Source organism: Marmota marmota, unplaced genomic scaffold (assembly GCF_001458135.2).
Source record: "Marmota marmota marmota unplaced genomic scaffold, marMar, whole genome shotgun sequence".
Classification (NCBI taxonomy): Eukaryota; Metazoa; Chordata; class Mammalia; order Rodentia; family Sciuridae; genus Marmota; species Marmota marmota.
In genome coordinates this window covers 3826548-3854393 of record NW_026000205.1, presented here as the reverse complement: position 1 = coordinate 3854393, position 27846 = coordinate 3826548, and the positions used below count along the sequence as shown (strand labels likewise).

The following is a 27846-nucleotide window of genomic DNA, read 5'->3' as shown; positions in this document are numbered from 1 at the left end:
GCCAGAGACCAGTCCATTTTAATAGTGGGGAAGGGAGAGGGGGCCTTTGGGAATAACTCCCCACCCCAACCCCCTGCACATGTCCCATCGGTGTGGGCAGGAAGCCACTTCCCCTAGAACAGTTTGTTCCTGGAATGGTATGTAAGGCTGCTCCCGAGGGCGACAACCAGGCAGGGACACTCAGAGGACACTGATGCGCTCGGCCAGTCCCTGCATCTCGTGGTCCTGTGGCAAACGGGTGCCACAGAGCTCCGCGTCGGCAGGTAGCCCGGGGCCAGGCAGCAGGCGCTGGGCCACAAACTGCTCCCAGCGCGCGTCGTCGCTCTCGTGTGTGATGTACCGCTCGCCCATCTTCCCCTCCAGCTCTCGGAGGTCCAGCCACGTCTGGTACTCCTGGGCCCGGGAGAACTGGGCTTAGCTTGGGCCGCTCCCTGGGCAGCCAGTTTGAGCCAGAGCGGCGCCGGCGGGGTCTGCCCTGCCGGGGTACCATCTGCACCCAGGGAGAGTGCCACCCCACCCTCGGCAACCTGCCCCGCCAACAGACATCCAGCCCACCCCCTCTCCCAGCCCAGCCAATGGGAGAGCTAGCTAGTTCCCCCTCCAGGGAAAACCTACCTACTTGGCCGGCCAATAAGATTTAGACACCCCCACCCCCACCCCAGCCCGGGTGTCCACCCGCCCCGCGGCACCTGTAGCCAGGGGTGGCTGAGAGACTTGTCCACGCTGTAGCGCTTGCGCATCTTCACCTGCAGCAGGTTGTTGATGAGGTCGATGGCTGCGCAGAAGGACAGAGTTCAAGTCCTGCCCGCTGACCGGTGCCTCCCTCCCAACAGGACAGCAGCCCACCTGCCTAGCCCAGGCGGCTCAGGAGCCTTACCTGTGCCCATCACATACCTGCGGAGTTTCTGATTTTTCTCATTAAATCATGAAATTGTCTCTCCTTGTGTCTCTCCTAGTTCCTACACGGCTTCACCAATTCCCTACCTCAGTTCCCCGTTTCCACATCTCCTTCACAATTTTTGTCACACATAGGTACATACAGGCTCACTGCACTAGTCTCCATTTAATATTTTTCTTTAACTCAAGTTATTTATAACCAAAATCTGTTATGAGGACAAACCATATATGATGTGTATAGGACACATATTATATATATGTGATATATGCGTACATATATCTCATCGTGTCTAATGGCATTGCCATTCTCTTCGGAAAGAACAGAAAAGGGAGGAATGAAAGAATTTTCACTGCAGACCTTTTCCTATGTTTAAAAATGTGAACAGGGGGCAGGGTACAGTGGCATATGCCCCTAGTCCCCACTACCAGGGAGGCTGAGGTAGGAGGATCCTTTTTTGTTTTTCCCCCAGGAGGACCCTTTAGGAGTTCAAGACCAGCCTGGGAAACCTAGGAAGACCCAGTCTCGATTTATTTATTTATTTATTTATTTAATTTAAAAAGTGAACCGGGGCTGGGCTTGTGGCTCAGTGGTAGAGCACTTGCTTGACATATGTGAGGCACTGGCTTTGATTCTCAGCACCACCAAAAAAAAAAAAAAAAAAAAATCACTTTTTAAGGTTAAAAACATGTATTTCAAGTGGAAATCTCACATCTTGCTGGTTGGTAGAAATCCAAGCATCACTGGCCATATCCACAAAAGCAAAATGAAAACACACCATGTTAACAAATATTCCGTAGTCACGGCTGCAGGCCGAGTGCAGGGGCTGAGGCCCGATCTTAGTGAAGAGGAGGACGGTTGAGAGTCGGGTGTTGGTTAGTCAGGTGTCCTCTGAGGAGCTCTCCTCAGTGAGAAGCCTAGAGGACAAGGCTTCACTCTGTGAGCAGTGTGACCTGTCGCCTCTTGTTGCAGACGATTGGTCTCAGATTCCAGGCTCCAGTGACTGCCTTGGGAGGGTCTGCCCCTTTCTAGGCCACCCCATTCCTTTGGCTTCTTCAGGTCCAGTCCCTCGCCAGTAGTCCAGACAGGCCAAGTCAAGTTTCACTTGGTCCCCAAGACTCCCAGTATCAATCTAAGCACTTTTGTGGAGTTTCATGGGTTTTGTTTGTTTGTACTGGGTATTGAACCCAGCGGTGCTTACCACTGAGCCACATCCCCAGTCCTCTTAGGTTTTATTGAGAGGTAGGATCTTGCTAAGTTGCTGAGGCTGACCTTGAACTCCCAATCCTCCTGCCTCAGCCTCCTGAGCTGTTAGGATTACTGTTGTGCATCATAAGGTCTGGCGGAGCTTCGTTTTCTAACCCACATTACCTAGTCTAAACCCGAGTCTCCAGCACTCTGGTTTCCATCTCCACCATCACAGTATGGCCCCTCCTGTGGTCCAGCCCCATCAGGAGGCTCAGCCCTCTACACCAGCAGCCTCAGGATCTCCACTCTTGAGATTGGGGGGGGGGGTTCTTGGCCACGCTCCCCCCACCCCTCCCTGCCAACCCACCACGCTCACCTCCAGCTGAGATGTGGCTCCAGGGGCTGGCTGGGTACATGAATGCAGCGTTCTGGATCTGATCATTGATGTCCTCATCCTCGTTGAAGGGGAACGTGCCACTGAGGCTGACATACATGATCACACCCACCGACCACATGTCCAGGGAGCGGTTGTAGCCCTGGTTGAGCAGCACCTCGGGCGCCAGGTAGGCAGGTGTGCCCACCACTGAGCGCCGGAAGGATTTCTCTCCAATGATACGGGCAAAGCCAAAGTCACACAGCTTCACCTGTGGAGCGGGACGGGGGAGGCTGTGAGGAGTGATGAAGCCACCAACCACCAGCCAAGGTATTTCAAAGAAAGTCAAACACAGGTTTGGACCCAGCTCACTAACCAAGGGACCCCGGGCAGGTGATTTTCCCTCTGTTTCCTCATCTCAAGGAGCATGCAGCCAGCACTCAATGAATGCTCCCTGAAGTCATACCTCACCCCCTAGCATGGGTCTCATCTCTTCTGCACCATGGAGATCTCAACTGTCCCCACCTCAGAGGGTGGACGAATGGAAGAACACACGCCATGCATGCAAGCACAGAATAGGCCTCGGGGATCTTAGGCCAGGGGCCCAACCGCTCTAGGCCTTGGTTTTTGTCCTCTGCGTTGGGGATGAGTGTAGCAGCCTCTTCTCAGGCTTTCTGGGGACTCAACAGGACCAGGTGTTTAAAGTGCTGCTCATGTGCTGGCCACAGTGATGCACGCCTGTAATCCTAGTGACTCGGGAGGCTGAAGCAAGAGGATCTCAAGTTCAGGGCCAGCCTCAGAACTTGGCAAGACCCGGTGTCAAAGTAAAAATATAAAGGGCTAGGGTGTGCTCCATGGTAGAGCAACCCTGGGTTCAGTCCCCAGCACCACACAAGCACACAAAAGCAAAATTCGATCTCTGGCCTGTTTCATGTTTCTTGTGGAAATCACTGCTCTAAATCCAAGCTTCTCAAGCTCAGCACTATTGACATTCAGGGCCAGATAATTCATGTGAAGGAATGTCCTATGCACTGTAGGATGTTCAGCAGTGTCCCTAGATGCTAGTAGCAACCCTCCCCCTGCCACAGTTGTGACTACCAAAAGTGTCTCCAACAACATTAAATGTCCCTGGGGAGGCAACCCCCCTCCAAATACTGACACAGATGGCCATCCCCTGGGCACAGGATCTTCAATACACAGACAACAAAGTACAAACTCCACAGGGATGTGGAAGGACCAGATAAGAACCCATAACTATAGGCCCTTACACACGGTAGGTACTTAATAAGTTATAGCTGTTATGGTCTCACCCTGCCCAAGCCAGCTCCTCTCAGAAGGGAGTTGTTACCTGCTAACCAGAGACTTGTCAAAAACTATTTCCCTTCATAAAAATCATGAATTTTGCGGACCACATGACTACCCAGAATAAAGACTACATTTCCCAGGATCCTTTGCAGCCTGCTATGACCCTGTGATCAAGTCCTGGCCAATGGGACATGAGATGAAGTGATGCTACTTCCAAGTACCACCTTACTGAAAGAAAGGGCTGCATCCATTTCTTCTACCTTTCCTTTCCTCCTTTTTCCTAGCAAGAAGACATGAGAGGCCATCCTGGGCCAGGGAGGCCAGCACCAACAGAGAGGCTACAAGACGGCAGGAAGCCTGGCCCCCAACACCATGAACCTTCGCAGCCCCAGAAGGCTTGCGTCCGCCTTACCTGAGCCGTTGTCTTCTTGGGTTCCAAGATCCTGCAGCAGCAGCTACACCCATATCTTGATTATTAAGGCCCCACCCACCAATGGACTGGACCTCCCCAGATCAGGGGAGGACATGCCTGACCTGAGGAAAGGGGTCAGCTGATGCCAACAACACGTTTTCCGGTTTCAAGTCACAGTGGACAATATTCTTGAAGTGAAGGTGTCTCAACGCCACCAGGATCTGAGGAGAGGGAGCAGTGAGAAAGCACCTGCCCCGGAGTCTGCCTGGGCAGCCGGCCTCCCAGCCCCAACCAAGCCTTGCTCTGTGCCCTGAAGACCCCTCCCCCAGGCCAGGGGTGGTGTCACCAACACCAAAGAACCTCAGAACCCCAGAGTCCTTTACACCTGAGAGCAAAAGTTGGGTCCAGAATTCTAGCAAGGTGAGCTTGGGGGGGGGGACTAGGGGGAAACTGAGACCCTGTGACATGCGGTAAACGCCTACACAGCTCCAGCTACGACTACAGCAGGGGCTTCCAAGAAGGTTCTATTGTGGAAGTTTTCTTTATCTTAATCCTTTAAAAACCCATAATAGAAAGCAACACAAACTACAAACAACAGAATTGTAAGCTGGGTTACAGACCAAATGTAACTCTTGAGAGGCAGGAGACTTTGGAGCCGCCTGCCTGGTGGAAAACCTGGCAGTTTTTCTGGACTTACTGACTTGTGACTGTGGGCAAGTGACTTCACCTCGATGGGTCTCAGTTTCTCATCTGTAAAAAGGGGGTAATAATACTACCCACCCCAGAGGCTCCTGTGAAGTTTAAAGGAATGGATGTCTGTCCAGTGCTTGAGAGAGAGCCTGGTATAGTAAAGCACTGTAGGAGAGCTGCAGAAATCCCCCCTCGCACATTTAATTTTGGTACTGGGGATTGAACCGTGGGGCGCTGAGGCTAGCCTTGAGCTTGAAATCCTCTGGGATTACAGATATACACCACCATGCTTGGCTAGAAATCTCCTTATGCTTGAGGAAATGTTTTTAGATGTTCCATGAAAGCTGGTTATGGTGGTGCACGCCAAAATCCTAGCAAGTTGGGAGGTTGAGGCAGGAGGATCACAAGTTGGAAGCCAGCGTCAGCAACTCAGCAAGGTCCTCTCACAAAATAAAAAGGGCTGGGGATGTGGCTCAGTGGTTAAGTATACCTGGGTTCAATCCCTGGTACCAAAAAAAAAAAAAAAAAAAAAAGTGTGAATTGTTCATTTTGGGCATTTTCAACTTAATGTTTTCAACTTGCAGTTGACCATTTGCAACTGAAATCTTAGCTAAGGCCCCTGCTGCATCATTGCTGGTATTATTTGTTATTATCTTTACAATGGCCTGTTAGTAAATATTTATGTGTCTCTCAAAGCTGTATCTGCTCCTTAAAGTGGTTTAAGATGGCAAGATGAGCTGATTAAAACAAAACAAAACTGGTTGTAACCCTTTGTAGCCACCGAACTGTGGGCACTACGATTTTGTCTCGATTCTATGTAAACCAAACAAATACCAAATATACTGGAAGCCCAGAGTTATGTAAGCCTGACACTGTCACTAGGAGACTCTGTCCGAAGGCAATATTGAAAGCCACGGCTGTGGTCACAGACTCATTTCTCATCTGAGACTGAGATGGAAACATGGCTGTGTACTTGTCCTCTTCAGATTTCCTGGTGGTTCACCTGTCTCCCAGTGAACAAGGCGAACAGGACAGAATGGCAGCTGGAGAGACCCAGGTCTATCGTGGCCAGCCAGCTGCGCAGCTGTGTGACCTCGGGAGAAAACCTGGCACTGCCCTCAACCTCAGTTTCTTCATCTATGAAACAGGTTACAATGATACCTACCTCAGAAGGTGGTGTGAGGCCTAAATAAGTTCATGACATAAAGAACTTAGCACAGGCCTGAGGGGTGGAGCAGGCCAGAGCCCAGAGAGCAGAAATCTGTGGGAGGGAGAGAGAAAGAGGAAAGAGCAGGAAAAAAGACAGGAAGGAATGGAAGACCAGAAAAAGAAACTTCCTAGATTGCCAAAAGCATTCAGTTCCCTCTCCCCATCTCAAGTCTCCACGCACCTGCCTCACCGGGTCTGGGTCCCACCCACAAACCAGCCTGATAAACACAGGCCCCTGCAGGAGAGAGTGAGGGTGCTGGGGTGGATAAAGCAAGCACAGCACAGGGTGCTTTGCAACCAAGAGATGTCTCAGCAGGCCGGCTGGTGCACATTTGTAATTGCAGTGGCTTGGGGGGCTGAGGCAGGAGGATCACAAGTTCAAAGCCAGCCTCAGCAACTTAGCGAGGCCCTAAGGGACTCGCAAGACCCTGTCTCTAAATAAAATACAAAAAATGGGTGGGGATGTGGCTCAGTGGTTAAGTGCCCCTGGGTTCAATCCCCAGTGCCCCCCTACAAAAAAAGATATCTCAGAATAATGTGGGTCCCAGCCAGATGGGAAGGCCCTTCTAGGAAGGATGTGAAACCCAGAAACCACAATAGGGAACATTTAACACTGAAAAGTTAAAACTCTCTATGACAAAAGCCACAAAGAAAATGAACAGGCAAGCAAATACTGTAATCAAAGAATCAAACAGGGTAAGTGACAAAGATCTAAGATCCCTCATATACAAAGAGCTCTTAAAATTCAATAAGCAAAAGAACAATCCAACTGAAAAATGTGCAATAGGCATATTAAAGAAAAAAACACCAGCCAATCAACTTGACAAAATGCTCAACCTTATCCATAACTTTAAAAATGCCAAATAAAGCCATAAAATGTAGAAAAATGGCTGGGCGTGGTGGTGCATGCCTGTAATCCCCGCAGCTCAGGAGACTGAGGCCTCTGGGAGGACTGCAGGTTCGAAGCCAGCCTCAGTAATCTAGAGAGTCTGTAAGCAACTGAATGAGGCCCTGTCTCAAAAGAAAAAAAATAAAAATGACTAGGGATGTGGCTCAGTGGTTAGGTGCCCCTAGGTTCAATCCCTGGTACCCACCCCAAAAAACTAGAAAAACTATGTTTTTCTACCTATAACATAACATTTACTTTTATTCAGTATCAATAAGAAGTAAGAAAATAGTACTCTATTTGTGGGAGTAAAGATTGAAAAGCATTTTAGAGAATGAAACCCAGTTATTTTAGGTTTCAGAGAACATCTTTTTAAAAAAACCTTTCAGCACACATTTCTCAAGACTCAGAATTCTACTACTTGATGGGGCTGGTGTTGTGCTCAGCGGTAGAGCAGTTGCCTAGCGTGTGCGAGGCCCTGGGTTAGATCCTCAGTACCACATACAAACAAAGATGTTGTGTCTGGTGAAAACTAAAAAAATAAATATTAAAATTCTCTCTCTAAATAAATAAATAAATAAAACAAAGGTGTTGTGTCCAACTTCAACTAAAAAATAAATATTAAAAAAGTCTGCTACTTGAAATGTATTCTATCAAAATTCTCCCACCAAGTCAGGTGGGCATGCACCTGTAATCCCAGTAACATGGGAGACTGAGGCAGGAGAATCACAAGTTCAAAGTCAACCTCAGCAACTTAGTGAGACCCTGTCTCAAAATAAAAAGTAAAAAGGGCTGAGGATGTGGCTTTGTGGTTAACCCCAACTGGGTTCAACCCCATTACCAAAAAGAAAAAGAAAGAAAATGAAAGAAATTCTCCCACCAGAGGACAATGATGTTTGTGATGGGTGTATAGGATGTGCTTTATAAAGACACAAAAGTTAAAACAACCTACGTGGCCATCAGCTGGGAATTTGGTGATTTACATCAACTACTGTTTACTCAACTACTGTTAAAGTGAAAAGCATAAAGAGCAGAACAACACACAATGCTACGACATAAACCCATTAAAATGCTCACATACATAATCTGCATGCAAAATAAATTGATTTGACATGACTAATTAAAAAGCACAGATGCTCTGTGACCCTGGGCCACAGATGCTATGTGACTCTGTGACCCTTGACATCTCTGAGCCTCAGTTTTTTCAACTAGAAAAGAGGAGTAATGGTAATAATGAGAGTCATAATAGCACCTACGATGTGAGTTTCTTAAAGATTAAATGAGTAATAGAGCTGCCTGACTGTGAGTGCTCAATAAATGTCAGTGACCACATTAATTCGTCATCGTCATGATCAACCTCCCCTGTGCCAGCGCTGCCCACTCTGGGTGACACCATCTAGGGCTGGAGGTGTCGGGGCTTACCACTGTTTCCCCAGCACAGCCCAATATGGGACCTGCATGTTGTCCAAGAATTTAACAAATGATCGAATGAATGACAGGAGGGAGAAAAGGCTTTTTCCCCACTTTTCCAGGCGGGGAGAGTCGGGACCAGAGCGCCTGCCTCATCTTCTCCCTGGCCCGACCTCCCACCCCCGCCCTCCCGGCCCGGGGTGCAGGCAGCAGGGCCTCGCCAGGGGGCGCCGGGCACGCTCACCTGGGTGATGAGGAACTTGGTGAGGCGCTCGGGCAGCCGGCCCTTCTCGCTGGAGAGGATCATCTCCAGCATGTCCCCGTGCAGCTTCTCCATCACCACGAACACCTTCTCGGGCGTCTCGAACATGCACTCCAGGTTCACGATCCCGGGGTGCCGCAGACTCTGCGGGGGTCGGGGAGGGGACAGGGTTTGAACTCAGACCCCAGAGGGTCAGAAATGGCAAACAAGAAGGACGCCCCCGGGTGGCGCTGGTGAGGAGGGGAGAGGAGCTGGGCAGATGGTGGGAGCTCTGCGTCTGTGTCTCTGGGTTTGTTTAGTGCTCCATTTGGTCTTCTCATTTCTGTTATGCGGCTGCGCCCTAACCCCAGTTCTGCTGGTCCCTTCCTCCCTGAGCCCCAGATTCCTCACCTCCCTTTCCACCCCCAGATGGTGGCTAGAGAGAGTTTCCTAAATTCCACTCCTGATCCTTCCTTCCCTTGCTCAAAATCCTCTTTAAAAATTTCTGATGTTATTATTATTTGATCCCAGGAATTGGAGCTAGGACACTTTACCACGGAGGCACGTCCCCTAGGGGCCTTTTTGCTGTTTATTTTGAGACAGGGTTTTCACTAAGTTGCTGAGGCTGGCCTCAAACTTGTGATCCTCCTGCCTCAGCCTCAAGTCACTGGAATTACAGATGTGCACCACCGTGTCTGGCTATTTTGTTGTTGTTGTTAGTTATTACTTTGTGTGTGTGTGTGTGTGTGTGTGTGTGACCCTGGGGATGGCACCGAAGGCCTCCCACATGCTAGGCAAGCCTTCTACCACTGGGCTACACCTCTAGCCCTAAAAATTCTTCCTATGGCTCCCAAGTACCTTCAGGAGAAAGCCCACTGGCTCTAGCCCCACCGTCCTCCCTGGCCTCTCCTCCCACCCCCTCCTTCCGGAGACCTCATGCCCCCCTCACCCCGGCCTTTACACAGCCTGGTTCCTCTGCTCTGAACACTTCACCCCCTCAGTCTCAAACACACATGTTCCCTCCTCCAGGAAGCCCTCCCTGACTAGGCCAAGTTGCCCTTGAAAGGAAGAAGCAGGAAGGAAAGGCCTTTCTGGGGCAGGGCACAGCTGGTTCCACAGACCCCGGTGGTCACCTGGAGAATGGCCACTTCATTCCGCAGCTGGCTCTCCTGCTTGGTGGGGAAGCGCAATTTGTCAATGACCTTCACTGCCACATCCCTGCCCGTCTTCCGGTGCTTTCCTGAGGAATGGGAAGGACAGGTGAGAGACAGGGAACAACAGGACCTCCCACACCTGCAGGAGACGCCCCACCCCTGCTGTCACCCCCAACCGTGGAGACCCAGGCAGCTGGGCAAAGGTGATGGAAGACCATCTGGGTGGCTCTGAAGGGTCCCCAACGTGACAGAGGGATGGAGGGAGCAAAGTGGAGTGAACCAAGGCAAAAAGCTTCAAGGAGGGAAATAATACGGGAAACGAGATTAGAGCCAATGAGAATCAAGGATCGAGCTCCGTGTCCAATCAGAGTGCAGGAGGCAAGCCCGGCAGTTTTTCCATTGAGAAAATGGAAGCCTACAACCAAGAGCGCCCAGAATCTCGGCCAATCAAAACGGGAGGGGAGCACGTGGCCAATCAGAAAGGGAGCCCAGACAGACAGGCCCCGCCCAGCCCCTAGGTTAGCTCTGGAGTGTCCTCACCTCCATAGACCACTCCAAACTGCCCCGAGCCCAGCACCTCATCTGGAAAGATCTGGTAGACAGTGGCGATGTCCTGCAGGGTAGGGACAGGAGGGGCAGGGGTGAAATGGAGATGGGGGGTCCTGGAGACAGGAGACGGGGAGGTTGTGTGGGGAGGGGAGGCATCAGGTGTGGGCGGGCATCTTACCACATTCTCCTGGATTTGGCTGTTGGACACAGAGATGCTCAGAGATGCTTGTCCTGGGGTGAGGGGAGAGCAGAGGTAAGAGGACCCCAGGCTCAGGATTGCCTTCAGCCATCCCTCCAAAGACTGCCTCTGGAGCCAGACCACCCAAGTTAGAATCAAGATCATCTTTGCACAGGACTGTGACCTGGCCACCCCTGAACCTTAGTCTCCTCATCTAGGAAATGGGCCACTGGGAGGAGTACCTGAGATGCTCTGAGGGGCTGAAAAAGTGATGTCACAAACCACATGCTGAGCATTTTACCCAGGGAGGCCATTTTACAGAGAAGAAAACAGGCTTGGAGGGAAAGTCCAGAGTGATTCCAGCAACTTCCCCTGAATTTGCCCTACTACAAACCTAGAGACAGACGTTTCCAAAGCCCCAGTCCTTCTACTGTTTGAAAGCCTCTCTCCCCTTCACCTCCCCACAGCCCCTGCTCACCATCCTTCATCCAAACCTCTGCCCCCCAGACTCTGCCCTGACTTCCGTACCCCCATCCTGCTCCTTCCTAATCGCCCTTCATGGGGAAGCCCAGGCCCCTTAACTGGCTTAGAAACCATGGTCAACCCTCATCTACTGAGCTCGGCCCCCTGAGCTACTGTGTGCCCCCAGCACTCAGACCTCCTTGCTGGACCTCACACTCAGCAAGCGCTCTCCTGCCCCCTGGCCTTTGCACATGCTGTTCTTGTGCCAGGAAAGCCCTTTCTGTCACTCCAGACTCAGCCAAGTCCTCCTCATCCTTCAGTCTCAGCACAAATGCCACTCTGGGGTCCACGTCAGATTACTGTAGCTGACCTTCTGCATCACTCTGGTCATTTAGGAACAGTGACCACCCTCTGCTATGTCCAAAGGGATTCCCCTTTGCTTTCCCCTTCTCGCCCTTTCTGCCTCCTCCAGGAAGCCCTGCGGACACCCAGATGGAGTCAGGCACCCACTCTGGGCCCCTCTGGTCTCCGGGTTCCCCTGCCCCAGTCCTGCCTTCATTGTGTCATCGCTGCCTGGGAACAAGTATTCTGCCCCCCTGGGAGGGACGGCAGGTCCTGGGCTGTCTTGGTCACGGCCGTGTCTCAAGCACATGCTGAGCAGGAGACCCTCAGGAAATGCATTGAGGAGCCACTGCCACCTCTCACAGGCTCAAGAGGGGAGGTGACATGCCCGAGGCCACACATCTCAGCCCTGGGCCCAGAAGTCACATTCCGAGCCCTGACACTGCCTATCATCCTTGGGGTCCTACCAAGCCCTTCCAGGTCCATCCTCTCAGGGGGCCTGGGTGGGGGACTTACTGTGGGGTGCGTGGCCTGGGGCGCTGGGTGCGTCCTGGAGGATGACGGGCATCAGGGCCTGGCGGATGGCTGTCTCCCAACCTCGGGCGGCCTCGGCACTTTGCCCACTCGGCCCGCCAGGAGCCCCACCAGGAGTCTCGCCCACAAAGTAGGTGGCATTGGCAGTGACAATCTCGAAGCAGTGTGGGTTGGTGCCTGGAGGCACGAGGCTGAAGTTCTGGGCAGTCTCCACGGTGAGGATTTCTGACAGCGGAATTTCCTGGCAGGACAAGGAACCAGCGCGGGTAAGGACCCCAGGCAGCCCTGGGGCTCACTCAGAGAGGCACACAGGAGCCGGCATCGAGGGACAGGGCTGGTTTGCATAAAGTGGCAGGAAAGGCTCCTGGCAGAAGAGGCCAGCTGTCAGGGGGTGGTGGGAACAGCACGTTCAAAGGCCCCAGGAAAGGCCTGCTGTGCTCCAGTGACGCCGTCATGTGGGACAGCGCCTGGCACACACTAGGTGTTTAATAAATGTTGATGAATAAATGAAGGAAATGAAGCCATACAAGGCCTTGTGGGCCACAAAGAGAAGCCTGGACTTTGTCTGAGGCCCTAGGGAGACTCTGAAGGGCTCTGAGCAGGGGACAGGCAGCCTGTGACTGTATGGAGGGTAGGTGGGATAGGATGAGGCTGGGACAGGAGGCGGAAACAGGGCTGGTGGGAGGAAAGGCACCATGGGAGGCTGAGGCAGGCTTGCGGGTTCAAAGCCAGCCTCACCTACTTAAGGAGGCTGCAAGCAACTTAGCCAGGTCCTTCTCAAAAATTTAAAAAAAACAAAATTAAAAAGGGCTGGGGATGTTGCTCAGTGGTTAAGCACCCCTGGGTTCACTCCCCAACAGCAGAAAAATAAGGCATCATGGGGTGGGAAAAGCTTTAAAAGAGAAAGGGAAGACAGGAAGAGGAAGGCCAGAAGACCAAAGGCTCAGGTAGGCAGAAAGCCAGGCGGCGGGACCAAGAGAACAAGGGCAGGGTCTGAGCCAGGCCGGTAGGATGAGGAGGAGCCAGTCCATGGCAGGTGCCTGCGGGGAGCCTGGGCGTCCTTCTAAGGGCACCGGGAGCTAGGACTGTTTAAAAAAGACTCCTCTGGCTGCTGAGTGGGAAAGGACTAGCAGCCAGGGCACAAGAAAGACCCACTAGGAGACAACCTCGACCACCAGGTGGAGAGGCAGCCGGAACACGGTTCTGGCATGGGAGGGGGTGACAACGACAAATAAATATAAGTAAATAAATTCTAAAGTAATAATATCAGGCTGATGGTTCCCGGGAGCTTCACACACGCCAGGCCCTAAGCTATTGGCTTTCCGTGGATTATGGCAGCAGCCCTGAGTCCCAGTGAGACATTTTACAGGTGAAAAATGAGACGCACAGAGAGGTAAAGGAACTTGCCCTGGGCTGCCCAGCTGGACAGTGGGGGGACCAGAATCAAATGGGCAGCACTTATGATGGGATGGAAGCAGGGAAGCTGCGGCGGCGGGGACAGGAGATTGGCGAGACCTCGGTGGAGTGACTGAGGGTCAGAGGAGTAGGAAGGATGCGGGCAAAGGGAGTCTGGGGGCGCGGGGAGACGGAAGACCCACCTTGTAGTATCTGTTGGTCGTGTTGTTCTGGAAGAGCGTAATGCACTTGCAGTCCAGGCGCCAGTAGTGCCGCTTCCTCTGATGGGGAGATGTTGAGGGTGACGTTGACCGCCAGGCTCCCGCCACCTAAAGCTCCTCTCCTAACCCGGTCCTTCCCCACCAAACTCGCTTGGCCCCGCCCCAGCCCTGACCTTGCCCCTGGTTCTCTATCCTCCCTCTAACCCACCCTGATTGTAGCTGGACCTGCACCAAAACCCACGCCCCTGAACCCAGGCCCAGCCCCACCTGCCCCTCCCAGCTCCAACTCCACCCACCTTAGCCCCGCCCATAGCCCCTCTCTAAGGTTAGGTCACCCTCCAGCCTGGCTGCCACTGCCCCTCTCCCTGCCCCAACCCCATCCTACGCCTCGCCTGTCTTCTATGTGGTCCCGCCACTGCAACCCCTTCCCTTAACCTCTCTGGTCTCACCCCACCTGGTCCCACTTGATCACCGCCCCCCCCCCACTTAACCCAGAAGAGGCCCAACACCACCTGACCCATCCCCTTTAGCTGTAGTCCCGCCCTTAACTCCTGCTTTCCCCAAGGTCCCATCCCTTCTCTAACTCCTGCCCTGGGCCTCGCCCCACCCTTACAACCCAAATCTGTGGCTCTGCTTTAAGCCCCACCCACCCGGACTATCCGACCCACCCCAAACCCCGCCCCGCCCCCTCACCAGCGTATCCTTGTTGCTGTAATGAACCACCCAACCCTCACGCAGCGTGGTGCTGGATTTACGGGTCGTGTGTCGCACTGACTGTACCACCCTCATCAGCGGGATGTAGCCCAGGGAGCTGTGGAGGGTAGAGGAAGGGGTGAGAAGGCACAGGCAGAAAGTGGCCATACTGCCAGGTGCCACTGGGAGTACCTCTGGACAGTCAGGGATATGGAGGGAGGGGTTGCCACCTTTCGGGATTTACCAGTGAGGAAGGGGACTAGGGGCACTTAACCACTGAGCCACATCCCCAGCCATTTTTATATTGTCTTTAGAGACAGGGTCTCGCTGAGTTGCTGAGGTTGACTTTGAACTCTTGATCCTCCTGCCTCAGCCTCCTGAGCTGCTGGGATTACAGGCGTGCACCACCGCGCCTGGCCAGAAGGGACTCTTGAGAGGGACACATAAAGAGGCCAGTTACAGGCTGGAGATGTGACAGTGGCACGGGACTAGCATGCACCAGGTCCTGACTTCCATTCCCAGCACTTCGAAGTTCACAGATAGGTTGCCTAGAAAATTCCCTAAATTCCTTGGTACCTCAGCTTCCCCTGTCACGGGCTTGCTATGAGAAGTGGACATCTTTCTACGGAGCTTAGCACAGGGACCTCCATCCATTAAGTGTTCATTAGTACTTAGCCCAGCAGTGTGAAGCCAGCTTTGTGACATTGGGCAAGTGTCTCAACTGCTTTGTGCCTCGGTTCCCTCCTCTGTGGATGCAGTGAGGAGAGGCAGGTCTAGAGATGAAGCGACTGCGCAGTTCCAGGACTGACAGGACCCTGGGTGGCACTTCTCATTTCCTCTCTGAGATTCAGCTTCCTCACCCTGACCCCCATCCAAAGTCTCTGAAGGTCGGGCTCTGACAGCCCATTTTTGTGTTACTAGAGGCCCCCAGGGAATACCAGGGAGAAAGAGAGTTTGGGGCACAGCATGGAACTTTCTGGATCCTTGTGACCCAACCCCTCTCTGACCTCACATCCCACCCGCTCCCCTCGCCCTCCCGCTCCATGCACAGGGACTCCTTGCAGTTCCTGGAATTGCTTGCTCCCACCTTAGGCCTCTGCACGCTGGCTGCTGCCTCTGTCTGGAAGGCTTTGCTCCCAGGCTTCTTCCCCAGGGCCTCCCCTGCCATCCCTCTTTCCATGTGTCACCTCTCCAGACAGGCCTCCTCTAGTACCCTAACTAAAACGGCACATCCCTATTCTCTGCCACTTCTTGTTGCTTTATTTATTTATTGCAGCACAGGGATCAAGCCCAGGGCCTGGCCCAGGCTAAGCAAGTGGGTTCCCCCAGGGCCAGGTCCCCAGTCCCTCAGTGCTTTATCTTTCCTTGCAGGAGTTGCTGTTCCCAGTGCTCTGGATGACCGTATTCACTAGCTGTCTCCAGGCCACGCGAACAGAGTGCTCCCTGTTCTATTCACATCTCTCTGCTTAGAGGTGGGTCCCAGCAGGTCATTAAAGAGTTATTGAGGCACCTGTGGAAGCTGCCTGCCGCCTCCCCTGAGTTCCCGCTGCCCTGGTCCTCTGGGAGAAGCCTCAGCTTCTCTCCCTTAATAATCACTGGCCAAGGCCCCTGAGCCTCGATCTTCTAACCTGGAAATGGGGATAATGATCCTCTCAGGAGGGATTTAGTCTGAGGTCTGAGAACAAATTCTTTTTTTTCCCCCCCACTAGTGGGAATTAAGCCCAGGAGTGCACTACGACTGAGCTACACCCTCGGTCCTTTTTATTTTTATTTACAGAGTTATCACTAAGTTGCCCAGGCTGGCCTTGAACTTGCAATCCTCCTGTGTTGCTGGGATTACTGGTATGCACTACCACACCCAGCACATGTTCTTACTCTACATACTGTCAGAATGCAATACAAACTTTCTGGAAGGAACCACAAGAAACTTGATTCCATGGCTTCCTCCAGGGAGAGAAACTGGGTAGCTGGGAGTCAAAGAATGTGAAGGGTTTCATTATATACCGTTGTTTTTTGTTTTTTTTTTTAATATTGTTTAGTTGTCAATGGATCTTTATTTATTTATATGTGGTGCGGAGAATCGAACCCAGTGCCTCACGTGAGACGTGCTAAGCAAGTGCTCTACCACCACGCCACAACCCCAGCCCTCATTATATACCTTTTGAGTGACTGAATTTCCAGATCCAAAAAAGCAAAGTAAGTTAAAATATACTTCTATTAAAACTTTTGAAAAAATGTCCATCAAGAAAAAAAGGTTAACCTTAAAGTTTTGGTGCTTTAAAATGTGTGCCTCAGGGGGCTGGGGCTGGGGCTCAGTGGTAGAGTGTTTGCCTAGCATGTGTGGGGCGCTGGGCTTGATCCTCAGCACCTCTTAAAAAGGTAAATAAACAGGAGTGTTGTGTCCATCTACAACTAAAAAAAAAAAAAAAAAGTTTGCCTCAGGAACTGGGAAAATTTAAATCAAGGTGATGTCAGCCCATTGTGAAGATGGAGACATGTGAGGTTTGCAGTGGGGAAGGACCTCTAGGGGGATCCATGGGTACCTCTGGGCTTTGTCTCCCTCGCCTTCCTCCTCCTCGCTGGCATGGAGGGCATTCTCTGAGTGGGAGCCAGGGATGACACCGGAGTCGTCGGCCTCGTCCACGAGGGCGTTCTTATCAGCCTCACTGAAATCTGTGGCCTCCTCCATTGGCACATCTGGGAGGACAGGGCATTAGACGGGGCTCCACCCAGCCCTGCCCCAGCCCCCTTCCCTCCCAGGGACCCTAGCCTCTTACCTCCATTGATGAGCGCCTCCCCCAGACAGTCATTAGGGACCCGGGTAGCACAGCGTTTGTGACAATTAAACTTGCAGTCTGGGAGGAGGACAGGGAACAGGGACAGGTAGAAGGGGGAGGAGAGAACCTTAGGACTGAACCTTCACTCAACCCCCAGGCTCAGAGGAGTCTGTTTTTGCTGTGTGGATCCAGCCATTCCCTGCTTTGAGCCATGGCTTCCCCCAACGACGGGGAGACTGGATTAAGGGGGAGACACAAAAGCCCTAAGACTACGGATCCAAGGGGATACAGTTAAAGGTTTCCATTAACTTAGACTCCTCAAATCTTAGGATGTGGGGGACTCTAACATCCTATGACTCTGAGCTTTGAATCCCTGCAGGCAGGGATGAGTTTCTCTATCTTTGACACTATTAACATTTTGGGCTGGGTAATTCATTTTTTGTGTGGATCTGCTCTGTGCAGTACAGGATTTTTTTTAAATTTTTTAAAAGTTATACATGGGCACAATATCTTTACTTTGTTTATTTATTTTTATGTGGTGCTGAGGATTGAACCCAGTGCCTCATGTGTGTGAGGCAAGCGCTCTGCCATTGAGCCACAACCCCAGCCTAGTACAGGATATTTAGCAGCCTCCCTGATCTCTACCCACTGAAAGACACTGGCATGATCCTCATATGAAAATGTCTCCAGGGGCTGGGGATGTGGCTCAAGCGGTAGCACACTCGCCTGGCATGCGTGCGGCCCGGGTTCGATCCTCAGCACCACATAGAAACAAAGATGTTGTGTCTGCCAAAAACTAAAAAATAAATATTAAAATTCTCTCTCTCTCTCTGTTCCTCTCTCTTAAAAAAAAAAAAAAGAAAGAAAGAAAATGTCTCCATTGCCAAGCATCCCCTGAGGACAAAATTGCCCATGGTGGAGAACCACTGCTTTGAGTTTGAGGATTCCAGATTCTAGAACATTATATAATAAAGATTCTAGACTTTACTGAAATCCCAGTTTTTAGTGTGTGATTCTGGATTTCTAAGGCTCCAGAGTTTGGCATCCAACTTTTTAGAATGCTACAAATCTATGAATCTACACTTCTGTGATTCTAGACTTCTAAAATTTCTTAAAGTCCAAGTGATTAGAATTATTCATATTTAAACTCTAAATTTGGTAATACTACAGTTCTAGACTTCTGCACCTTCATAATCTGATGATTTTGAGGTTCTGTACATCTAAGATTCTAGAATTCAATGATGCAAACATTCTAGCACCTAGATTTCTAAAATTCTAAGATTTAATGCTTCCAAGGTTACATGATTCTAGACTTCTGAGACTCTCAAACATAATTTTTCCAGGCTGCCATTATTCAAATCCCATGATTCTAAAATCCTAATATTCTGTAAGATCTATAACTTAGCCATTCTAAGACTTAAGGCCTAAAGTTCTGTGGTTACTTTAGCTAAATTCTGATTCTAAAATTCCTGAATCCTATTTCTAGCTTCTATGAGTCTAGAATTCTCAAGTTCATTAGTTTGGGAATTCAATGTCAAATGTATTATGTATCTAGATTTCCAAGATTCTAGGATTCCAGAATCCCAAAACTTCCAGAACTCCAGGATTCAGGGCACTCCCGTTCTCAGGCCCTGTGCTGATCAAAGGATCAGAACACTGAGATGCTTCTGTCCCACAACTTAGGCTGGGGCCTGAGGGAGGTCTAGGCCCTGGCTCCTCCCGGCCGGGGCCCAGCTAACCTTTGCACTGCAGACCCTGGCGAAAGAGGCCCTTGAGAAGTTTCTTGCAGGCCTGGCAAACAGTGGGCCGTGTGTAGCTGTGGATGAGGAAGGTGTGAGGCACCTTGACCTTGGAGAGCAGCATTTTATCCAGCTCAATGGGTCGGCCAGTGTAGAATGAGGCAGAAGAAGAGGAGGACGAGGGTGGGCGTCGAGGCAGGAGTTCTGTGGTGCTACGGCTCTACAGGTCGGCCGAAGTAGGAAGGCCACATCAGTGCGTGGCTCCCATACCCCTAGTCCTCCCAGCCCCCAACCCTCCCCGTTCCCCACTCCCTCACCAGCTCCTCAGCGGTGCAGGGCAGGGACTCGGAACTGCCGAGGCGCACTGAATGGCCACTGGCCAGAGATGTGGACGAGAGGCGCCGCTTGCGGGCCCCACTGCAGTTGTTGGGGATGCTGAAGGCGCAGCGCTTGTGGTAGTTCAACCCGCAGCCTGCGGGGGGCGCCAGACGGTCAGAGACAGAGCCCGCTCCCCCTCCACCTGTCACCCCTTTAAGAGGCTTTATTCCTCCATCACCCCCGCACCCTGCCCTGCCCTCCCCCACACCGCCCAACCTTCTCCAAAAGACATTACTCCCCTAAGCCCCCTGTCATTTAAGCCACCCAGCCTGTGCTCTTCTGTTACAGCAGTCCTAGCAAATTAGGTCAGGTGGCGGTCAGCTCTGTCAACTTGGCTTGGCTAAGCTACCGTCCCCCGTTGCTCCAGCACTACTCTAGGTGCTCCCACGAAGGTATTTGTAGATGGGGGGGAAGTCTACAGAGTGACAGTACTGAGACAGATAGGCCTATTTAATTGATGGTCCTGATTCAGTCAATGGAAAGAGTTCAAGAACTGAGCTGAGACTTCCAGAACGAAGGACTTCTCCCTGTGGACAGTTCCCGCCAGCCCTCCCTGACAGGGTGCCCTGAGGATTCCGATAGGCACAGCCAGCCCCACAATCCTGTAAGCCGATTTCTTCAGACAAATCTCTTAATATTATCTCCTACTGGATCTGTTTCCCTGCTTCAGGCCCAAATGATACAAGCCTGCCCTCTGCCCACAGCCCAGGACTTTTCCCTCCAGCTCTCTCCGNTTCTCATCTAGCTGATCTGGGGTAGGGTCTGAGACCAAAAGGGAAAAAGAAAACTGCCTGAGTTTTCTCATCTTTAAAAAGGAAAACCAGGGGCTGAGGTTGTGGCTCAGTGGTAGAGTGCTCACCTAGCATGCGTCAGGCTCTGGGTTCGATCCTCAACACCACATACAAATAAATAAATAAAATAAAGGTATCGTGTTCAACTACAACTAAAAAAAATAAATATTAAAGTAAAAAAGAAATCCATGCCCACCTCAGAGAGGGGACTGAAATTTTTAAGCAATAAAATACATATTAACCAGGTACAGTGGAGCATGCTTAGAGTCCTAGCTACCCAGGAGGCTGAGGCAGGAGGATCTCTTGGGCCCAGTAGTGTAGGGCCTGCCTGGGCAACATAGTGAGACCCCATCTCTTAAACAATAAAAAATAGGCTTGAAGTCAATAAGTGCCCACAAGTAAAGAAGCCAAGAGATAAGAGATAAGAAAGGTGCAAGAGGTAGGATTTTAAATTGGCAGCTGAGGAAGGCCTCTTCAGCAGATGACATCAAGGCAAGACTGGGCCAAGCAGGTATCTAGGAAAGCAGGCTCAGCATCTAGCCATTATCTCCTCAAAGCTTCTTTAAGCTTTAAATGAATTAACAAGTGAAAAGGCCTTAAAACAATGCCAGCAGAGAGAAGGTGCTCAGTAATTGTTAGCTCTTACTTGATTTGATTACCCACCCTCAGGCAGGGCCTTGCACATGCTAGGTAAGAGCACTGGACTGAGCTACCTCCCTACACCAAGCTCTTATTTTAAGAGTTACATCCTTGGACAAAGTCTTATTCTTTTCTTTTCTGCAAAATTTCACTCCAATATAAATCTATTTTTCTTGCTCTTATGCAACAGAAAGGGACTCTTCTGTGTGCCAAGGATTATCTACGCCCTCAGGTGAACGACATGGACAAGATACGTATACTGTGCTCTCAGGGCACTGACTTTCTTTTGGGGAGACAGACAAGAAACATAATCATGTAAACAAATAAGGAAATTTCAGAAAATGCCTACTGCTCTAAATAAATCAGAAGTGTGGAGCCTGCCTGGGCAACACAGTGAGACCCCATCACTATAGTAACATCAAATGTTACCGAGAAGCTTCTAACCCTGAAGGACAGTCAGGTTACCATGAGGAAATGACATTTAAACTAAGATCCAAATAACAAGAAGGAGCTAGCTATAAAAAGATCAGGGCACAGAGAACACAACTGCAAAGGCCCTGAGGTAAGAAGGATGGGCTGGGATGGTGGCTCAGTGGTAGAGCGCTCGCCTAGCATGCATGAGGCCCTGGGTTCGAACCTCAGCACCATATAAATGTAAAATAAAGATATTGTGTCCGAAATATAAAAAAACTAAAAAGTAAATATATATATATATACCTGTGATCCTCCTGCCTCCGCCTNTAGATGTGTATAAGAGACAGTATATATAGAGAGAGAGAGAGAGAGAGAGAGAGAGAGAGAAATGCTTTAAAAAAGAGGGAAGTCTGTGGAAGAGACAGAAGACAGGCAAACATGATTGGGACTGTGAAAGTATGGAGGACAGTGCTGAGATGAATCAGGGGCCAGGTATGGTGGTGCACACCTGTAATCCCAGCTACTTGGGAGGATGAAGCAGGAGAATTGAAAGTTCAAGGCCAGCCTGGGCAATTTAGCAAGACCCTAGCTCAGATAAAAATAAAAAGTGGGGACTGCGGTTGTTGCTCAGCAGTAGAACGCTCACCTAGCATGTGCATAGGCCCTGGGTTCAATCCTCAGCACCACATAAAAATAAATAAGTAAAATAAAAGAATTTTTTTTAAAAAAAGAAATCACTTTCTAAATAAATAAATAAAAAGGGCTGAAGATGTAGCCTGGTTGAGCACTCCAAGTTCAATCCTTGGGACTGCCAAAACAAAACAAAAAGATTAATTCAGAGAAGTGGGAGAAGCTAGATCACAGGTGGTCTTGAGCCATGCAGAGCAGTTTACATTTTATTCTAAGGATACTGGGGAGCCATGGGAGGATTCTGAGCTGTGGAGCATCATGATCTGACTTAAGTGCTACAATAATAGTTCAGGCTGGATGTGATAGTAGCTAGGATCAGCAGGAGTGGTAAGGAGCAGGTTCAGGCTGTCTGTTAGAGACTGCACCATTAGGTTAGCTGAAGGATGGCAGGAACAGGTGAGAGAAAGAGAGGGATCCAGGATGCCCGAAGGTTTCAGGCCTTGGCACCTGGCTGAATGGTGATGGTGATGCCCTTCATCAAGATGGAGAAGACCAGGGGCTGTGGTTACAGCTCAGCAGTAGAGCACTTGCCTCTCACATGTGAGTCAAGGGATTCAATCCTCAGCACCACATAAAAATAAACAAAATAATTATATTTGTCCCTCTACAACTAAAATTAAAAATTTAAAAAAAAAAAAAAAGGTGGAGAAGAGTATAGAAGATTAGGCTTAGAAGAGGGAAATCAAGAGTTCTGTCTTGGGGCTGGGGATGTGGCTCAAGCGGTAGCGCGCTCGCCTGGCATGTGTGTGGCCCGGGTTTGATCCTCAGCACCACACACAAACAAAGATGTTGTGTCCGCCGAAAACTAAAAAATAAATATTAAAAATTTCTCTCTCTCTCTCTTTAAAAAAAAGAAAAAGAAAAAGAAAAACTGAAAAGTGAATATAAAAAAAAAAAATTCTCTCTCTCTCTTAAAAAAAAAAAAAAAAAAGAGTTCTGTCTTGGCTGGGGGTGGGGCTCCTCTAGTGGTAGAGCAATTGCCCAGCAGGCTCCAGGGTCTGGGTTCCATCCACAGCAAAACAAAAACAAAACAAAATAATTCTGTTCCTTACAGGCCATATCTGAGATGTGTATTAGATGCCAAGTAAAACTGTCAAGGGGACAAATACATAAGCAGCATTCGGGCTTAGAGAGATGGAGGTGAAGATAAATATTGAAGAGCTACCAGCTTACAGGAGGACTTAGAAGCCTGAATGAGTACACCAAATGTGTAAATGCAAACTTCTAATTGTCATTCATCCATTTAACACATTTTACTGAGCATGACAGTAAGCAGACACCCCATTCTTTTTTTGGGGGGATACTGGAGATTGAACCCAGGGGTGCTTAGCAACTGAGCCACATCCCCAGATCGTTCTTATTTTGAGACAAGATCTCACTGAGTTGCTTAGGATCTTGCTAAATTGCTGAGGCTGGCCTTGAACTTGTGATCCTCCTGCCTCAGCCTCCAGAGTCTTTGGGATTAGAGGCCTGTGCCAGCTACCACACCCAGCTTTAGACAACCCCCTCTTAGGAAGGACTTGTCAAGCCACAGAGAACTTGCCCACCCATAAAATGGGTATGTCAAGTGAATTAAATTCTGGCTGTACATCAGAATCACCTGGAGATTTTTAAAAATACAGATGACCAGGTCTCAATTCACCTTGAAAAGACTACGACTTCACTGAGCATTTCAGTGGGAGGAGGCACAAGCATCAGAATATTTTCAACTTGATAGTCAAGAGTAACAAGTATAACATATGTTCAGGAAATGGCACAAATCCGAATTTTCACACGGTACAAACCATGTGACCAGCATCCTGACTGATACAAATCAGTTTCCCAAAAGTCCCTTAGACCCCCTGGTCCCTTAGACTGCACTCTCCTGAATTCCAACACCAGGGTTATTACATCTCTGTAGTGTTACTGGGGATTGAATCCAGGCGTGCGGTACCACAGCACCACATTCCCAGCCCTTTTTATTTAATTTAATTTTGAGACGATCTTGCCAAGTTGTTCGGGCTGGCCTTGAATTTGCGTCCTCCTGCCTCAGCCTCCCGCATGGCTCCAGGTGACTGAGCCGGGCTTTCATCTGTCTGCCTTTGTGCTTCATAAATGCAATCACACAGTGCTAGTAGCTGTCTAGCTCTTCCGTCTCAGCATTGTTCGGGAGTCGCCCATGTGGGTGGATGGTTCACTAGCAGAGCGGGGGGAACTCAATACATCTATCTAGTTGGGAGAGGCAGGCTGCAGAAGGCCCCCAGGTGATTCTAACCTGCAGCAGCAGGAAAAGAACCACTGGCTCCGGCTTTAAAAAGCACATTTCTGGGGCTGGGGGTGTGGCTCAGTGGTAGGCTTTCGTGGTGATTCCCAGCACGGCAAAAAGAAAAAAAAAAGCCCCTGAGTCCAACGCCCTCTCACACCCGCCTCCTCCAGATGCCCCGCCCCCGTCCTAGGCCCCGCCCCTAGGTTGGCCACTGCCTCTCACCGGACAGTACCACCTCCACCAGGTCGCCCTCCTGGATGTCCCCGGCAGAGCGCACCAGTTGCAAGAGGTTGGCGGACGTGGGGTCATGTTTGAAGAGCAGGATCTTGTCGTAAAGGCCGTAGAAGCCACACTCCGGGAACTGAGGGGCGGGAGAGGGAGGTGGAGACGGAAAAGCTCAGAGCTGCCTACAGAGCCGTCCCGGAGCGGGGCTGGCGGTTTTCCCCGGAAACTGAGACCCCGCAGCCCCCGGCTTCCTGCCTGACCCCTCCCAACCCCAGCTGGAGCCGGGCAGGATGCCAGGGCCCCAGGTGTGCTGGGCGGGGGCACTGGGAGGGAGTCTGGTGGCTGGACTGGCCAGCCGGTGGGAGGGTTAATGGCACCGGGATGGTGGACACCTAGAATTTTCCAGAGCTGGAGGGGGGGCCTGAATGAGCACCCCCTCCTCTATCCGCCACCCACCCCCCACCCCAGCTTCCTTCCTGGATCTATTGTCCCTGTTACCTGGCTCCAGGCCCAGCCCTGGAGCACAGCGCGCTGGGAGGGGATCTAGAAGTGTGGAAGTGGGTGGGGAGGTGGGCTAGGGATCCAGGATCCTGGAGGTACAGGGTGCCTCTCACCCCAGGCTCAAAGGACCCAGGTGTCCAGTCCCCACCTTGAAGGGGGGGGCCGGAAATGAAACCTGGTAGAACAGAAAGTGAAACTGCCCAGGTGGGGCATCGAGAAGGAAGGAAGAGGCCCCACCACACCTGGACCCGGAGGGAAGAAAAATAAAGCTGGGGAGGGGGAGAGGCGGAGGGCTGCGGATTTGAGCTGTTGGACAAAGGATTTCACCCAGGGGAATATCTGTCTCTGTCCCAGCCTGGCTTCCCATGGAGCAGGCTGAGTTGAGGGGATGGAAGCTGGGCCTGCTAGATTTGGGGGTTTGGTAGGCAAAACCTTGTCCATTCTCCTTCCACAGAGAACCAGGATCACTTTGGCCCTGACCACCTGACCAAACTAAACCTAAACTTCAGTTTTCTTGTCTGTTAAATAAGGGAGTTGGCCTACTTCCTGATGTTTCTCTGAAGCCCAAGAGATTCATTTCCAGGGGTCTGAGAAAATTCTGGAATTTGGATATTTTGGGATTCCAGTATGCTCACATTATAGATTCATATACTCTAGATTCCAACACTATATGTTTTAGGATTCCAATAACTTAGGTCAGCAGTAGTCTAATATCACTGTCTTCTAGGAGTCTTACAAACTAGTATTCTAATTTTTTTTTTTTCTTTTTTGTATTGGGGATTGAACCCAGGGATGCTTATCACTGAGCTACATCCCCAGCCCTTTTTATTTTTTATTTTGAGATAGTCTTTCTAAGTTGTTTAGAAACAACTTCGACAATTTGATGAGGCTGAACTTGAGTTTACAGTCCTCCTGCCTGGGTATCCTGTGTTGCTAGGATTACAAGCATGGACTGCCACACCTGGCTAGGATTCTAATACTTGACTATCTAGCATCAAAGATTTCAACAACTCAGCATTCCAAAATCCTCACATTTTAACATTCTAGAGTTCCTACAACTTAGGAATCAAAAATTCAAAAGTTTTAGTATTTCAATAACTTAGGATTCTAATATTTGAACACTTTAATGTCAGAAGAGTTCAACTACTTAGGACACATATTCCAACTACTTGAATTACAAATCTAACATTTTTACAGCCTGGTATTGAACATGAAAACCCACTGTTCTTTTAACAATCTAAGATTCAGTTATCCAGATCTACTGGGTTCCCTTTTGCCATGATCCCTGGGCCAGTGCCCCAGGGGGCTGAGGGTAGGGTGGGGGCAGTGTGATCTGGAGAAGTGCTAGGGTCCCCAGAGTCTCTGGGGGTGCATAAGGGGTGCCTGCTCCTCCAAGTCATCTCAGGTCCAGGGGAGGGCAAGAATTGGGCCCTAAGACCTCACTTGCCCCTGACAGTTTATGCACAGAGCACACTCACACATGTCACCCGATCACCATCACCAGCCTGGCTTCAATTTCTACTGTTTCCACCAAATGGGAGGCCCGGGATGGGCCTGGATGGGGAGGTCCCTCCATTCTGTTCCCCAACCTGCCTCTTTCTCCCCACTCTACAACTGGCTGGCACCCCCCCCCCTTCCTCCCTGCTGACTGCAGAAAACAAGAACATTCAAGGATTCAATTTGGGGAGATCTCTGTGGCACCCCACCCCTGCTCTGGGCCTCCTTGGAACGTTGGGGTGAGAACTCAACTGGGAGCCAATGTTTACCCCTCAAGTCGCCCAAGTCCCCTCACTCTCCCTGAGGCAGGCCAGGCCCCAGCGGCCTCTGCCACAGTATCCCACTCCTAGGGTCTCTTCACAAGCTGGAGAGGGAGCCTCACCTTTTGGTCCACGATGGAACAGGCCAGCTGCTTCACATGGGCCAACTCTGAGGCGGCGGGCAGCAATACGAACTCGCGGGTCAGACCGATCTGGATGTGGAAGGAGACCCCGGAGCCCGGGGCGGGAGCCTGGGCCAGCAGAGGTTGTGGCGACTGCAGCTCCAAGCCGCCGGGGGGTGGAGGAGAACCCGGCCCGGGAGAACCCGGGAGCCCGGCGGGATGGGAGGGGGCGGCGGCCATGAGGGCTGGCCCGGACCCCCAGCCCGGCGCCCACCCGGATCCGGCTGGGAGAGCCCTGGGAACCCGGGCCCTGGATCCGACGGATCTCGTGAGCTGTGATAGGAGCGCAGGGATCGAGCAGAGAACGCGGGCAGGTTGAGAGCGACAGACGAGGATGACAGGATCCTGGGAAACGAGAGAAAAGGACTCCGGTGGACCACACACGAGAAATCGAGGGATCACGAAGATCAGAAAGAGAGAATTAGTGGTTTGGGGACCAAGCGAACAAGAGATTGTAAGCAATCAGAAAGGAACATCTAGTAGGTCAGGGTTACAGGGATCAAGAGGCAGCGCGATCCAAAGGCCCCTTGAAGAGAGGAGTTCGGGGAGCGGGGGATCCCGGGTTCCAGGGGCTCTAGGAAGAGAACCTGAGAAGGAACCTGAGGGGTTCAGCACGTGGGAGTAGAGGGCAGGAGTCCGAGCGGGGGGTCGAGGGGATCCCAGTGGTCCGCTGGACCCAAGGATGGACAGAAGGGGTCCCCCAGGGCCGGGGTAGAAAGGAGGGAAGCTCACAGGTCGCGGAAGTTAGAAGAAAGTTCGGCCGGGGGACTCAGGGGAGGGGGCGTTACCGGGGGCGGGGTGGGGATGGGGGCAAGGGAGGGTCGCACGGCGTGGGTGGCCCTTTTTCCCCCTCCAAGTTTAAGTCGGCAGCTGCGGCCCAGGAGGAAGTGTCCCGAGCGATGGTGCAGACGGCCAATCGGCGCGGGCCTCGGTGACGTCATGGAGGGGCGGGACCTTCCGAGGGGCCGGGGACGGAAGGGGAGGGCGGGCCCGGTGCCTTGGAGTTGGGGGCGGGACCTTCCCAACCTGGCGGGGGCCCCGAGTGGTAGATGCAGGGCCGGAGGGCGGATTGACTCCTCTCCCCAGGCCACCCCAGAGTTGACTTTGTTCCCTGAGCCGACAGGGAGGCCGAACCCCCCTGACCCCGCCTCAGGTCGCGGGGGCCGGGGTTAGACATTGGTCCTTTAAGGCTGGCCTGCATCCGGCGCCCACCGCGGGGGAAAGGGTCGGAAACAGGGTGTCAGTCAGGTCTGGCCCGCTTTCCGGGCTCGGCCTCACTTCCCAGAGTGTTGCCGGTGCTTTCGCCGCGCCCCATCCTAGAGGAGGGGGTGCTTCGGTGCACCGCCGCCCCTTCCCCAGATGGGAACACGG

At 51.4% G+C, this 27846-nt stretch overlaps 1 protein-coding gene across 1 annotated transcript; it reads right to left on the bottom strand.

Annotated features, from left to right (window-relative positions):
• On the bottom strand, window positions 1–27395 carry Prkd2 (protein kinase D2). Its single transcript, XM_048791234.1, has 19 exons — window positions 27264–27395; window positions 26416–26820; window positions 24033–24171; window positions 19723–19793; window positions 18971–19270; window positions 18654–18873; window positions 16915–16992; window positions 16681–16834; window positions 14138–14255; window positions 13427–13504; window positions 11811–12069; window positions 10491–10543; window positions 10304–10376; window positions 9743–9849; window positions 8613–8774; window positions 4296–4394; window positions 2460–2727; window positions 690–775; window positions 1–393 (listed from the first exon to the last, which is right to left on the bottom strand). Exons 2-19 carry the CDS (start codon window positions 26653–26655, stop codon window positions 181–183), a joined length of 2718 nt encoding a protein of 905 aa, XP_048647191.1. The 5' UTR covers window positions 26656–26820; window positions 27264–27395; the 3' UTR covers window positions 1–180.
• Between the last annotated feature and the right edge of the window lie 451 nt (window positions 27396–27846).